The sequence below is a fragment of the Sinocyclocheilus rhinocerous genome, unplaced genomic scaffold (genome assembly GCF_001515625.1).
Source record: "Sinocyclocheilus rhinocerous isolate Xijiao unplaced genomic scaffold, SAMN03320098_v1.1 scaffold3833, whole genome shotgun sequence".
Lineage (NCBI taxonomy): Eukaryota > Metazoa > Chordata > Actinopteri > Cypriniformes > Cyprinidae > Sinocyclocheilus > Sinocyclocheilus rhinocerous.
In genome coordinates this window covers 7,616-21,786 of record NW_015653706.1, presented here as the reverse complement: position 1 = coordinate 21,786, position 14,171 = coordinate 7,616, and the positions used below count along the sequence as shown (strand labels likewise).

Below are 14,171 nucleotides of genomic sequence, written 5' to 3'. Positions count from 1 at the left end.
TATCTCTTGAATCTCTTGAGACTTTAGTCTTTGCAACTTTACAGATCTTCTTTATGCACCAAGAGCTTGTAAGAGAAAGGAAAAATTGAAATCGCATCACATGACCCCTTTAATGTTGCTTGGCAAAATTTTGCGGGCCAAATCAGTCATTTAAATAGGAATCGATGTGGCGTTATGTATGAGACTGAAAACTCCACATGCAGATTTTGCTCATGTTCAAGCTGGTCATGCGAATTTACTGCATTGACCAACAGAAAGCTGCTCGATTTGAAAGTGACTTCTCTCTGAGCAACATGACGGTGATTCGTTCCTGAATGAATCAACCGTTTAAATTATTTGGTTCAACCGCGATGATTCATTTCTTAACAGTGACGCTGCCACCTACTGGCGGTTTTAATTGTTTTAATTTTACATTTAAAGTATATTTTCATTTGTATCAACATCTTTGTCTTTTCATCAACATTTCATGTTTAAAATATCAAAACATTATGCATTTGTAACTGCAGGTTAAAGCATTCCATGTCCCTCTAAGCTGCATTAACGTGTAAATACATCTAAATGCCACTTCATATGCAACTTATGCAAATATAAATTTTGTTGATACTGATTTCATTTGTTTAGTAACAGTCTAAATGTATTATTATTTTTATTAATCTTCTTTATGCACCAAGAGCTTGTAACACTCCAAAGAGAAAGGAACAATTGAAATCACATCATATGACCCCTTTAATGTCACACGAAGGATGCCGTTTAAAAAAAAAAAAATCAGCATGGTTACTAATGTGATCTTGATTTTATACATCAATAAACAATAAGTTAATATCAAGAGACTTACATTTTAGACACCATTGCCACTTCATATGCAACTTATGCAAATATTAATTTTGTTGATACTGATTTCATTTGTTTAGTAACAGTCTAAATGTATTATTATTATTATTATTGACTGATTAAATGTAAGAATTTGACTCAAAAGATGATGCACACTTTTAGAAAAAATGGCTTTATAAAGCCAAGGTGAAAATGCCCATAGAGGTAAACATCAATTTAAACTTATTGGAAAAGATTAATTTCTATCACTGCTGTGAACTGATCACACAGAATATGAAATATATCAAAAACTTTAGGAGTCAGCTGTCCATGCTAGTCCTTAAGATATCAGAACAATAACACACTCAGCAAAATATTGTCTAATTATCTTTATCGATAAAATCCCAGAAAAATATTGAGATATTATTTTTTGTCAATATCGCACACCCCTTAGTACTGACACAAAATGATTTGCAATGGTCGCTTTGCCACGCCCAGTGTAGACAGCCTCAAACTGTTGGTGTATTGGTTTTATTTATTTATTTTGGGCTAGTAGAAGTTATGAATGGCCGGTAACTTAAAAATGTAGTAGCCAAATTGGCTGGTGAGTGAAAAAGTACATTTCAATCCCTGGTTATATTTATGAATTTGATGGAATATTTGGGTTTCGAGATGCCAACAGGTAAGCTAAACTCAAGCTTTCGCCACATTACCTCTTTACTGTCAGATAACAGTACGATAAAAGATAAGAATAAATGCAAGGCGTTTATTTCTGTAATTGCGCGAGGTGGTGCTAGAAGCACAGAGACGGAACGGAAACGCTTTTCTGAAGATGTATTGTATGGTATAATCTGCTCATGGGTCTGAACACTCGGCTGGATGATTGCCTTAAAGAACAGATTTAATGGAGATGTTCTACACAATGTGATCCTGAAAGACCAAGTAATTAAATATATTGATATCAATTTTAGGGAATTTATATGGATATAATTACAATCTGCATAATAATAACAATCTTTTTGAATCCATAGAAAATATACTTATTAGTTGGCTAAACAAGTATCCACATGCCATTTTATTAGTTGGAGGAGATTTTAATATTATACTGGATGGAGCGATCGATAAATGGCCATCAGGTCAGCCTAACATAAATAACAATAATCTGAAAAACTTCATGGATAAATTCAATTTTAGAGACATTTGGAGAGACAAATTTCCACATAATAAGTCATTTACCTGGAGCAATAAAACAGGTCCAGTCAGTGCAGAATTGACTTCTGGCTGTTGAGCACTTTAACAAAGATGATGTAGTAGTTGATATTGCTTCTACTCCACTAACAGATCATAAAACTATAAGCATTCATATTAAATGATCTAATAACAAGTTGTTTTATCAGTGGATCATATTGGAGACTCAACAATTCATTGCTACTGTAGGTAAGAAAAGAGATGATATATCCCTAGATTGATATGCAGATGTTGGGATAAAGCCAATAAGGAGAATGCTTTTTGCTCAAACTGGGAACTTCTGAAATTTGAGGTCACTAAATATTTTAGGACATTAGGCAGCCGAATGGCCAAATACAAAAGAGCTGAAGAAACCAACATTATTGTTGAAATTACAAAATTAGCAAATAAATGCCCAGAGAGTTTATTAGATGAAGAGAAATGACTATTATCAGAACTGTGAATCAAACTAGATGAATTGTATAGAAGGAAAGCTGAAGGTGCGTTTGTTCAATCCAGGAGACGTTGGCTTGAAGAAGGAGAACAAAATTCACAATGCTTCTTCAATTTATAGAGACACCATATTAATAACAACATTAGTAAATGAAAATGTGAATGGGGTTGTAACAAGGACTACAAACTAATTTCTAGTCACTGTTTTTATAATTTTATAAGAACATGTATACATCCAATTTTTCTCAAACTGCATCTGATGCTTTTCTGAGTTCTATAGAGCTGACGAAAATGAAAGTGAACTCTGTGATATGCTTATTTCTGCTGAGGAAGTGATAAAGGCAATTCGTCTTCTGAAAAATAATAAATCGCCAGAATTTTATAAGCAGTTTATTAATGATTTGGCCCCTTTTTTTGCTCCAAATGTCTAATGAAAGTATAAGTAATCAGTGCCTTCCTCCCACTTTGACTCAAGGATTAATCACATTAATTCCCAAACCAAAAAAGGATCTACTTTTTCTTGAAAATTGGCATCCAATCAGTTTATTCAATAATAATTATAAAGTATATGCCCTGATATTCGCTAAAAGACAGAAGAAACACAATCTGGATTCATGAGGAATAGGCATTTTACAAACAATATAAGACTAGTTTTAGATATTTTGGATTATCCTGGATGTAGATAATGGTTTTATTATTTTCTGTAAGGCCTTTGACTCCGTAGAGCATCAGTTTATTTTTGAGTCACTTATAAAATGGGGTTTTGGAAATTTCTTTACTAGTGCAATTAACAGCCTTTATAACATTTACATTTAGTCATTTAGCAGACGCTTTTATCCAAAGCGACTTACAAATGAGGACAATAAAAGCAGTCAAAACTAACAAAAGAGCTGTCACGATCCGGATGTGGAGGCAGGCAGGACTAGGACGAGGACGACAAGGATTCCAATAATGACATTTATTGTAGACACAACAAGGCAGGTTCAGGTAGGTGAGACACACACTCGTGGGGGAACATTAACAATAACCGACACCAATGCTCAGACAGACAGGAACTAATATGGGGTGGATAATAAGTGGCAGACAGGTGAGCACAATGACGGTGATTAACTAATGATTAGACGGGCTAAACCAACACAAAGGGAAGAAACCACAACAAACAGTCCACAGGGGCGTTACAGCTGTGTGTGCGTGTTTGACATTTTTTCATTATTTTTTTTCTTTTAAAATAGATTCACATTAAAAAGTAAGTCACAGTATTAATTTTAAAATTAATATATTTAATATAAGTCAACACTAATTCATGAATAAAAAAAAAATGCTGAAAATAAAACAAGTACCCATTTAGCATATCTGATTATTCCCCATGACTTAACAAAGATCCAGACTGTTCAAACACCATGTACATCGACTATAAAATATCCCCAGGTGCAATGATTATATCTGTCATTGTTCAATATGAAACGTATAATCATAGTATTATTCTCAAAGAAATATGTTTAATATAATTCAACACTAATTCATAAATTACACCCCCCCCCGCAAAAAAAGGCTTTCGAAAAATAAAACAAGTGCCCATTTTGCGTATCTGATTATTCACCATGACTTAACAAAGATCTAGACTGTTCAAGCACCATGTACGTTGTCTGTAAAATATCCCTGGGCCGCAATGATAATATGTTTCATCATTTGGAAAATGCATGGCCCTTAAGTGTGAGAATGAAGTGTAGAGTTAGATCGCTCCCTCTTTTATTTCCCTTGGAAGCTGGCGAAGGGTTGCTGCGTACTCTTGTTATCGTCAGTGGGAGTTAAGTGCTGTGTGTTGAGCACAATCGGAACGTGTTTATTGTGGCGATTATGTAACTGGTTATAGTCTTAGCCTGTCCTGTGCTGCCGGGGCCTCGCGGCACACATTACACTAGTTGCTAGCGTTGCTGTTTCGCTCGCGGCAGGGCAAAGGGAGGGGGGAGAAGGAGGGTGTCGGGGAAACCTCACACCAGGCATACAGCGTTTGCTATCGTTTGTGGAGTGGAAATAGAAACATAGCATTCCGCCGCATACCGGTGTGTCATACTCATATTGAAATGATAATGGAGCACATGCCGATGTAATGGGGGCTCCGCTCTCAACCCCACAGGGAGTTAAAGGAGAATACCACGGTCGATAGTTCTGCACCGAGTCTCACAACAAAACAAAACAAAAACTGCTCTCCTGGCGATACGTATAAATGCTGCCTCCTTACTACGGCATTGTTAACAAGACATGACGTCCTCGGCAAAGGAGCCATTAAAAAAAACTGTTATTAAGCCAATGACTGAGTGAAGTACGCTGGAGCTGATAAAAACGATCATATTAATACCTTGAACTCTCGCTTTCGCTAAATGGGGCAAGTGTATATTGCTTTGTAAACATTTCCACATCAATAGTACGGTGCCACAACAAAAGATAAACCCCAGGTTGAACAAGGAGATAAAGCGACTGTTTCACAAGATTAAATAGAAAGTGATGCCAGCTTGGCAGCCAGGCCGTGTGTTGCATGGATTATTTATAATGGGAGCAAAAAAAAATGCAAATCATACAATTATAAGCCGTAAAGCCAAGTATTAAAATAAGAGAGCAGAATTAAGGCCTTCAGCTGATGTGATGAAAATAAATGAATTTAAATCTAACATTTGCATTTTGGCAAAAAATAGTCAGACCTGAACTTTTGTTTGTGTTCTGCATGAGCTTTTTAACGGGTATCTGTGTTTTTAATCTGCGTCCTTAAAGCACAATAGCTTCACGCCTGCTTTGAATATTGTTTTGGGTTTTTTTATCTACACAGGCAGCTTTTGTAATGTATGACATGGAGGAAATTAGCTCATAAAGAGTCATGAAATTTCTCCTACATGGAATTGTGTGTTGTTTGTAGATCTCTGTGTTGTAAAGAAGGCCTCCATAATCCATTTACTTCAATTTGTAAACACACAAATGACACCGTGCACCAGCGCAGATGTTATGAACCCAACAGAAATCTTCTAATACCTTGTATATCTAATCTTATTCAAATTAGAAAGCATGTCTGCGCCTTGCTTTTGTAGTGAAAAAGCATGAAACGGAAGGAAGCATTCGACAAATGCGTTATTTTTGCATAAGTAGTGCACAAATGGCTTTTTTTGCGTTTAAATTGGTTATTATTAAGTAGACGTTTAATATCAAATGTACTTTGTCAGATTTTGCACACACAATATTGGATTATTATTTTTATGTTAAATATACATTGAACAATATTTGAGTTTTGTCCTTGCTAGGTTTACTTTGCACGTTTATTCCAACAATAGAAGTCTGTGGCTAATCCTCTGGTTTGTACATACTGTCGGCTTTGATAGGGGAAAAAATGAAGATGCCGTGTGGGTGTGCAAGATTAGGCTTATCTTCAATTGCATTGTATATAGGGATATCCGCGGTGACATTGACAGAATGGGACGCTTCTCCCTTTAAAACAAGCCAAAGGAATTTGCAGGTTGAAACAGTGGAGGCGCCCAGGCTGCAGTTTGTTTGTGGTGGCGTGCTTATGCATGATAGCCCCAGCTCAGGACAACAGCGGGATGAATAAAACGCTCGGATTGTTCACAGTCATTGTCCCACTGCGGTTGCTCTTTGTCCTGAAGATACCTTCGCTTAGCTCTGCACATCATGTTCTTACCTCCCCGTCGCAGCAGCTCTGTCCTTCCAGGATGCTTGAGATGCCAGAGCATCTAATGGCCCCTGCCAAGATGCCTCCAAAGACAACCACTTTTGAGATGGGGATGCACACGTCACAGTGAATCTAACTCATTCTGTTGTGTAAACGGCAGTTTTTGTCTCCTGACATGTGTTGACATGTTTCCTATTGCTAAGAGATATCAACATGTTTTTAAGGGATGCACCGATGATATATTTGTACTAAATTGGGTTTTTAGTTTGTCAGTATCAGTCAATATTGGATATTCATTTGTGCGTGCCCTGTTTTTTAGTAATGATATTTTGCCATCATCTAACGGTCACTTTAAGTTCATCTTTAAAAACACTAACAAATTATTAACACTGTTAAATGTAGTTTTTAATTTTTTAATTTTTTTAAAAATGGAATTGTAATATTGGCCATTTATTGTCTATTGGCCATATTATTGTTAACTAAACTAAATCATTAAAAAAACTTTTTAAGTAATTTAAATTAAGATTAAATAAAATATAAATATTAGATGAGAAAAAAATTAAGTAAACTTAAATTCATGGCCATTACAACCTAACTGAATACATACGTAACCGAGACATTCCCTTTCAGTCAGTCACGTTCGACGTTACGTCAGTCGTGACTGACGAATTGGGATCCGTATGGAAAACGCCACTATTGCTGACCCCCTCCAGTGCCCTGCGAAGGCCGGCAAGTCCCCCCACACCAGTTGGGGCGGAAGAAGGACAGGGCTTAGGCAGAGGTGTCCGCGACTGCTGTTCCGAACAGTGGGATATTGGATAACACTGGGAAAGCGTACCCAAGTAGGGGAACGCTACGGAAGCCACATCCTGCGTATAGGAGGTATCATGTGGAGGTACACATATGGACTGGCCATAGGGCAGTACTACATATGGGAGTCCCTGCGGTAGACTCAGCCCGCCTGGGGTGAGATGACTACGCAGCAGAGATGGCAGAGAACGTCTGCCAGGGAAAGACACAGGCTTACCGTGAGGGGAGCCGTACCATGGAATAATACTTTTTACTTTTTACTTTTAGTCATTTAGCAGACGCTTTTATCCAAAGCGACTTACAAATAAGAAAAAGTAATTAAAACTAAAAGCTAAAACTCTATAAATACTATATATATACACATTTAAGAAAGTAAAATAAATTAAATAAAAATGACAAATGCATACAACAACATTTCAAAACTAAAACATTTAAATGAAAACAAAAAAATAAAGCTAAAAACAATTCAAAATATTAAAAGAACAAAAGGTATGAGTATAATAATGATTCTAACATAACACTAAGCCAAACACCAAAAAACAACTACATATGTGTATGTACAGCCACACACATATACATATACATGTACATATATATAAATACATTATATATATATATATTATTTCATTTCCATTTTGTATGTTGAAGTACTGAAATAACTCAAATTAAATAAAAGTAAAATTTAATAAAAAGCCTATATAGACATAATAAAAAAACTAATAAAATGACAACATGACTACAACTGTAACTAAAATAGATAACTAATACAAATCAAAGTACATTAGTTCATCAGTAATCCTAAAAAAATAACACTGAGGCAAACACACATGCTAAAATAACAACAACTTACTGACACATAGTAAGAAATAGTTTATAAAAACCTGAAACAGAAGTGGAAAGAGGAGAGATAAAAAGCGATACTTATGTCCTTTGCCGGTGTCCTGCCCGGTGGAGTCGCACGGTAGAGTCGATGGTCTTTACACTCTTCGGTCTTCACACGACCGCAGCCGCGACCGCTTCCGTGGTAAACTAAGCTTCTTTTTAATTAGTTTAACAAAACTCAAATTGAGTTCAGCTGGACACACTTTCCTGTTTATCACACCAAATGGCCAAGCAAAGCGCACGACACTGACAAGGTACGCGATACAGTACGAGACCAAACGCGATTTCAGCACGTCTCCACAGTAAACAAAACAAGCGTTTCCTAGCAATGACAACTGTGCTAAACACTGAGACAAGAAATAAATACACTTACAAGCTGCTTTTAACTTCTGCTGATTGACTGCTTCTCACAAAGAGTATTTCTTTACACTGTTTTGCTGGAGCTTGAACACACTTTCCTGTTTATCACACCAAATGGCCAAGCAAAGCGCACGACACTGACAAGGTACGCGATACAGTACGAGACCAAACGCGATTTCGTAATATTTCGTATTATAAGAACAGCAACAGTTGAGTTAAACTGTTGGGTGGCACTTCTGCTAGATTTAATTGCTCTAGAGGGATTAGACAGGGTTGCCCCGTCTCTCCATATTTGTCTTTGATAATAAGTCAACTCCTTGCCAATCATATTAATGCCTGTGCGATTAAAGGTATGACTATTATTGATAGAGGACTAGTTATAAGGCAGTTAGCCGATGATACCACCCTCTTTCTCCAAAATGAAATCCCGTGTGAACCATGTATTCCAATAGTTGTACTAGTAGTGGGCAGGTTTGTTTACAGTCCGACAAATACGTGAATGGGCCAGATATGTTTTTTTTTTTTACTTTTACTTTGTGCTATGTCATCGCCCCCTTTCGTCGCCTCAGCCGCCCCCTCATCAGTGCATGTGCATGTGCATGCTTGAAGTTTCACAGGTATTTCGTTAATATCAAAATTACAAACAAGGAAAAAATTTATGCCACCCAGAATAGATAAAATATGGAGGGGATTCATATTCCAAATAGAGGCTGTGTACTGAACAAGATGTCTAATCCAGTTGCTTTTTGAACATTAAAGCATGTCAACATATTCTGTTACACCAAATAATGATCTTTAAAAAAGCATCATATGACCCCTTTAAGTTAAACAGACCCACACTTTATTATTGTTTAAAATTTGAATGGTTAAATTTCCATGTTCTTTAGCAGGGGTGGGCAAACTTGGCCCTTCCAGGTCACTTTCCTTCAGAGTTTAGCTCCAACTCTAATCAAACACCTGAACCAGCTAATCATGGTCTTCAAGACTACTAGAAAGCTGCAGGCAGGTGAGTTTTATCAGGGTTGGACCAAATCTCTGCAGGAAAGTGGCCTGGAAGAGCCTAGTTTGCCCATCACTGGTCTATAGCATTTAAAAATGAAGTGAAGCGTTATATTGAGGCTATATTGCCCTCGAAGAAACAAAAGCTGGTCAGAATTTGCAAGCTTGTGCACGCTTTAATGTACTCCTATAATATAGTTTATTTCTCCCCCTAGCATAGAAAAAATTGCTGTATTTGTTGTTGTAATTGTACTGAATGTGTTGACATACGGTTCAAAAAAAAAAAAAAAAGTATATTATAAGCGCTGTAACTGCTTGTCATTTCTCAGTTTCTGCACTTTGCTTCAGTAATCCTGCTGACAAACCAATTCTTAATGTTTCAAGATTCAAACATTCCCCATGTAGTCGCTTCACACGGGGTCTTAAAAACCCTGTATATTACACACACACACAGTTTAAAATAGTCTCACTAGCAGGACGCTACAATTCTCCAAGGTTCATGTTTAAAATATAATTTGTGATTTTTAATAAGTGTGAGTTAGAGCAAAGTAACTGCACTAAACAACCGCAGCACAAACAAGTGAGAAACACATCTGAAGCATGAATACCTCTGTCCTGTTTGCATTAATCATCATTACACCTGATCAAAAATGACACACTTGAAGCTGCATACAAGAAATGAAACGGTCACGATTAGTCTGTGCATGTTAACACGGACAAATAAAGACTTCACAACATCAGTGTTGGTTTTCCCCAACAATTTTATTAAGAGATATATTACAAATGTCTAGACGCCGCGGGGGGTCTTGAAGTTCATGCCGACGGGAGGCTGAGTCACCTGAAGATTGGACAGGCTGCCGAAATCCTGACGGACAAGAAAACACAATTAGCAAGAGAACTGATGACTGATGGAGACAGAGTCACTCAATGCTCATGTTTAAGACCAACAACACTAAAGTATAGCAGCAGAGACGCTTGAGCAGGGCTGCAGACAGACAGTCACACGTCTGTTACACATTCAGCTGAACCCCCAGCTCAAGACGCTCCGCGCTTCACTGTTAGCTGGCGTCTGAGCCGGCATATAATTACAGCCACAAGAATCCTGAGATTAGGTGATTTATCCATGTGATCCTCAGCTGCCGCGCTGCAAACAAGAGCAAAGACAAGCGTGTGCGAAAGATCCAGGGTTTGTGAGGAACAGGATCCAGCAAACACGGGAAAGTCTTTCACTTCCTCTTCCTGTTCTATCAATGACCTGGAGACCAGAGTCACTCCACAGTCACTTTCGACACAGGTTCATCAGACACAGGACTGAATGATTCTCACCAGAAGCTTGAGCATTTCCTTGGTGTCGGTGTCGACCTCGATGATCTCCTGGTCCAGAGCCGAGACCTGCAGAAACACAACAACATCACCGAAGAGCCTCACTGAGGCCAAACACAGCTGCACTTCACATGCATCTGAACTCATGTTGTGTGAAAGATCCAGGGTTTGTCAGGAACAGAGTCCAGCAAACACGGGAAAGTCTTTCACTTGCTCTTCCTGTAGTATCAATGGCCTGGAGACGGTGGCTCCACAGTCACTTTCGATACAGGAGCCTCAAACACCAGAGAGACTAGTGCTGGGCGGTACACCGGTTCATACCGAATACCGCTGTTTATTTTTGTTATGAAATGAATTTTTAAAATACCGCAATACCGGTGTGTGTCGCTTAAACAACGTTGGGAACGCGCCACTGTTTGAAAGGGGTCCCTTTTCACTGCTGCACTGTGGTGAGGGAACAGCTGCATGTGTTACTATTAGGGATGTACGCGGCGACTAATTTGACTGACGTTTAAACGAAAGTTTTGTATCCGACTAGTCGACTAGTCTAAAAGCAAGAAACCCCCAAAAGATGGTAGAGCATACACTCAATGTTGGCCAAAGCATAGCTTATTTATTCAAATCAGCTGGGTAAATGCAGAACAATGGAAAATCAATCAATAGCCTGACAGAATTCTTCATATAACGTTAGCATTACATAGTGAAATATCATTAGCATTACATAGTGAGCCGTTTTAATGCTATATAGTCTAAAAACAAAATGCAACAATTAATCCCACACCTTCTCATCTTTCGCATGGTCATTTTTTAACTCGCCGCAACTGACACGAAAAAAAACGCATGTGAGGTCTGAGGTAAAAATGTCGTTTCCACCCAAAAAAAACTTTTAAAAATAATGTATTCTTTTTCAAACATTTTATTTTAACTTGTTACTTAAATTGTTTTAAATGCAATGTTAAGAATATTCATACTGACAAACCTAGCGACTTTTCTGGATAAACCTTAGCTATGGTTCAAGTTGGAAGATTTCTCCAGTGCTGTCCCGCGAACGCGAGATCTGACTTTCCCGGAGCGTGAAACCGGTATAATTTTGAAAAATACCATGATATAAATGTTTGGTCATACTGCCCAGCACTAAGAGAGACGCACCTCGGGCACGTAGTTGTCCCTGCGCTCGCGCTCCTCCTCCTGCAGCTTGATGGAGATCCCCCTGACCGGCCCTCTCTGGATGCGCTTCATCAGGTGTGTGACGTACCTGCAGACACACACAGCACTCGCTCAGCTGAAACACTCTTCACGAGCGCTTCGGATGCTGCCGCTCCACTAACACACATCACCACAACACGCGTTCATACTCCAAACAGGCTCTCAACGGTCACTCATCACTAAATCCTGGCGTGAGAGATCACTGCATTTCATAACGTCAGGAAAGACCGTGTCCAAAAACTCGTCAGTCGACTAGAAAATAACTGGAGACGAGCATTGCTAATATATGCACTACAGCGCAATCATCTCTATGTAGCCAGTAGGTAATGTTTGGATAAATCGGTCTTGAAAGCAAGTTTTTACAGCCACGGTTTAAATGTTTAGATTTCAGCAAGAACATGAAGTAGAAGCAAATTGAGTTTACATCAAATCTGCCTTGTGTGCAACTGATTACGTGACACTCAGTTTCTATTTGCGTATTGAAGTATTCAATCAGATCAATCAAATCATTTATTCCCGTTTCACCTTAACAAAATCCTTCAGCTCAGTTTCAATGAAAGCGTGTGGAAGAGGGTTTGTCAGGAACAGGGTCCAGCAAACACCCTCGGCGGCCTGCAGACGGTCACGAGTCTGGACTTCAGCTTCAGTGTTTGATCAGAAAGAGGCGCTCAGGCTCGTCCAGGTTACTGGGCTTCTGCAGGTTCTGTGTGTGAACATCGGTCACAAACTGCTGCTCCTCAGTGATTCGGGCCGTTTAACAGCGCATACCTACATCAACACATTTACTGGAGAATAAAAGTGAATTCATTCACATTCATGAGAAACGGATCAAAATGAAGCGAGTTTATGATCAAAACAAGAAGGAATATCCACCGATGGAGTCAGAGAAATCAACTTCATTCCCCGCTGACAGATATTTGTTCTTGCTTTGATCATAACCACTTCATTTTGATCCGTTTCTCAGAAAACAAGACGTGAATCTTGAGACTACGTAAATGTATCTTGATTTAAGGACGTTTAGAAAAACATACTGGAGAACAAGAGAAAAATACTGCGAGCTTGGAGTCGTGGAATTAAGAGTGTGCTGTGATCTAAGGTTTCAGTCCTGCAGAAGCGCAGTGTTTAGCAGCTGATCCGAGAGCCGAGACTAGAGGCCTTCTCTAGAGTCTCTAAACCCGTACCCGACCCCAATCACTTCTCACTGAACCCCACCAGCATCGATTAATTAAGACCCGATGACATTAGCCTGGAGTCCGACCCGACCGACGCGTTTAGCCTGCATCGGTCCTGCTCACGGGTTTGGCTGCTTCTCCATTACTTTCATCTACTTTACATGCATTTAATGTACTTTATATTAGTGGCTGCCTGACGGACACAAGATATTTCTGAGTTCGGCTCTCAACTGTGACCAGCGGATTAGATAGTTTGCTAAATCGCTAGCCGTCGTCTGCTGCCTAATCTCCGGCGAAAGGCTTCTGCACACAGATGGATCTGCCCCTTGTCTCCAGTGATTCGGCTCTTATCGGGTCGTTTGGAACAAGCACATCTACTTTAAATCCCCCCCGAGACCGCTAACCCCGATCCTGGGGTTTTCTGATCCCAGCGGACCCGTGTAGAGCTCTAGCTCAGACTTCAGTGCTGTGAAACACGCGAGCAGCTCGTTAGAGTCTAACAGGAGAGAAGAGAACGGTGGCGTGTCCCAGCATGCAGCGCGGCTCACCCGGCGATCTTGTTGCGCAGCTTCTTGCTGGGGATGATGGCGATCTCCTCACACACGCGCTTGTTGGTGTGGAAGTCGTTACCCAGCCGGGTGTAGTACTTCTCGATGATGACCCGAGCGGCCTTCTTCACCGTCTTGGTCCTGACGCGGCCCTGCGGACAAACACAGCGGGAACCGTTACTACAGCCGCAGAAACACGACCGGATCAGCGGAGCGGCTCGCGCTCTATAACGCGCTGCAATCTGCCGCGCCGCTCATCCGTCGCGTCATACTCACACACGCGGGCGCCGCACACTGCCCGCATCGCGCACCGCTGCCCGCGCTGACGCACCGCGCGGCGGGAGCGGCGGATTACAGCAGATTATCCGCAGTCGAGCGCTCGGATACCCACCATGATGAACCGGAGAGCGGAAGAGAGAGAGCAGCAGCCCGAGCGGAAGTGCAGCAGACGCGGCGCAGCGCCACTCACTGACCCCTAGCGGCGGAGGAGCGCCACTGCAGCCGCGCTTCTGAAATACCCGCGTACAGCATCGTAAACACAGGTCTCCTTCCAGAATCCTCTTGATCTCGGTGTCTGCTGACCTTAGAAATAAGCTCTGTCATTAACCCGTTTAATGCGCGGCAGGCAGCATCAGTCCTGCAGAGCTCAGCTCCAGCCTTCCTTCCTCTTCTTCTTCTTTATTTTTACCGGCGGTCGGCATCCAG

At 40.1% G+C, this 14,171-nt stretch overlaps 1 protein-coding gene across 1 annotated transcript; it reads right to left on the bottom strand.

The window, feature by feature from the left end:
* Positions 1 to 9,960: 9,960 nt before the first annotated feature.
* Positions 9,961 to 13,961, bottom strand: LOC107716529 (40S ribosomal protein S17). Its single transcript, XM_016523003.1, has 5 exons — positions 13,858 to 13,961; positions 13,467 to 13,618; positions 11,690 to 11,795; positions 10,544 to 10,609; positions 9,961 to 10,082 (listed from the first exon to the last, which is right to left on the bottom strand). Exons 1-5 carry the CDS (start codon positions 13,858 to 13,860, stop codon positions 10,005 to 10,007), a joined length of 405 nt encoding a protein of 134 aa, XP_016378489.1. The 5' UTR covers positions 13,861 to 13,961; the 3' UTR covers positions 9,961 to 10,004.
* Positions 13,962 to 14,171: the final 210 nt, after the last annotated feature.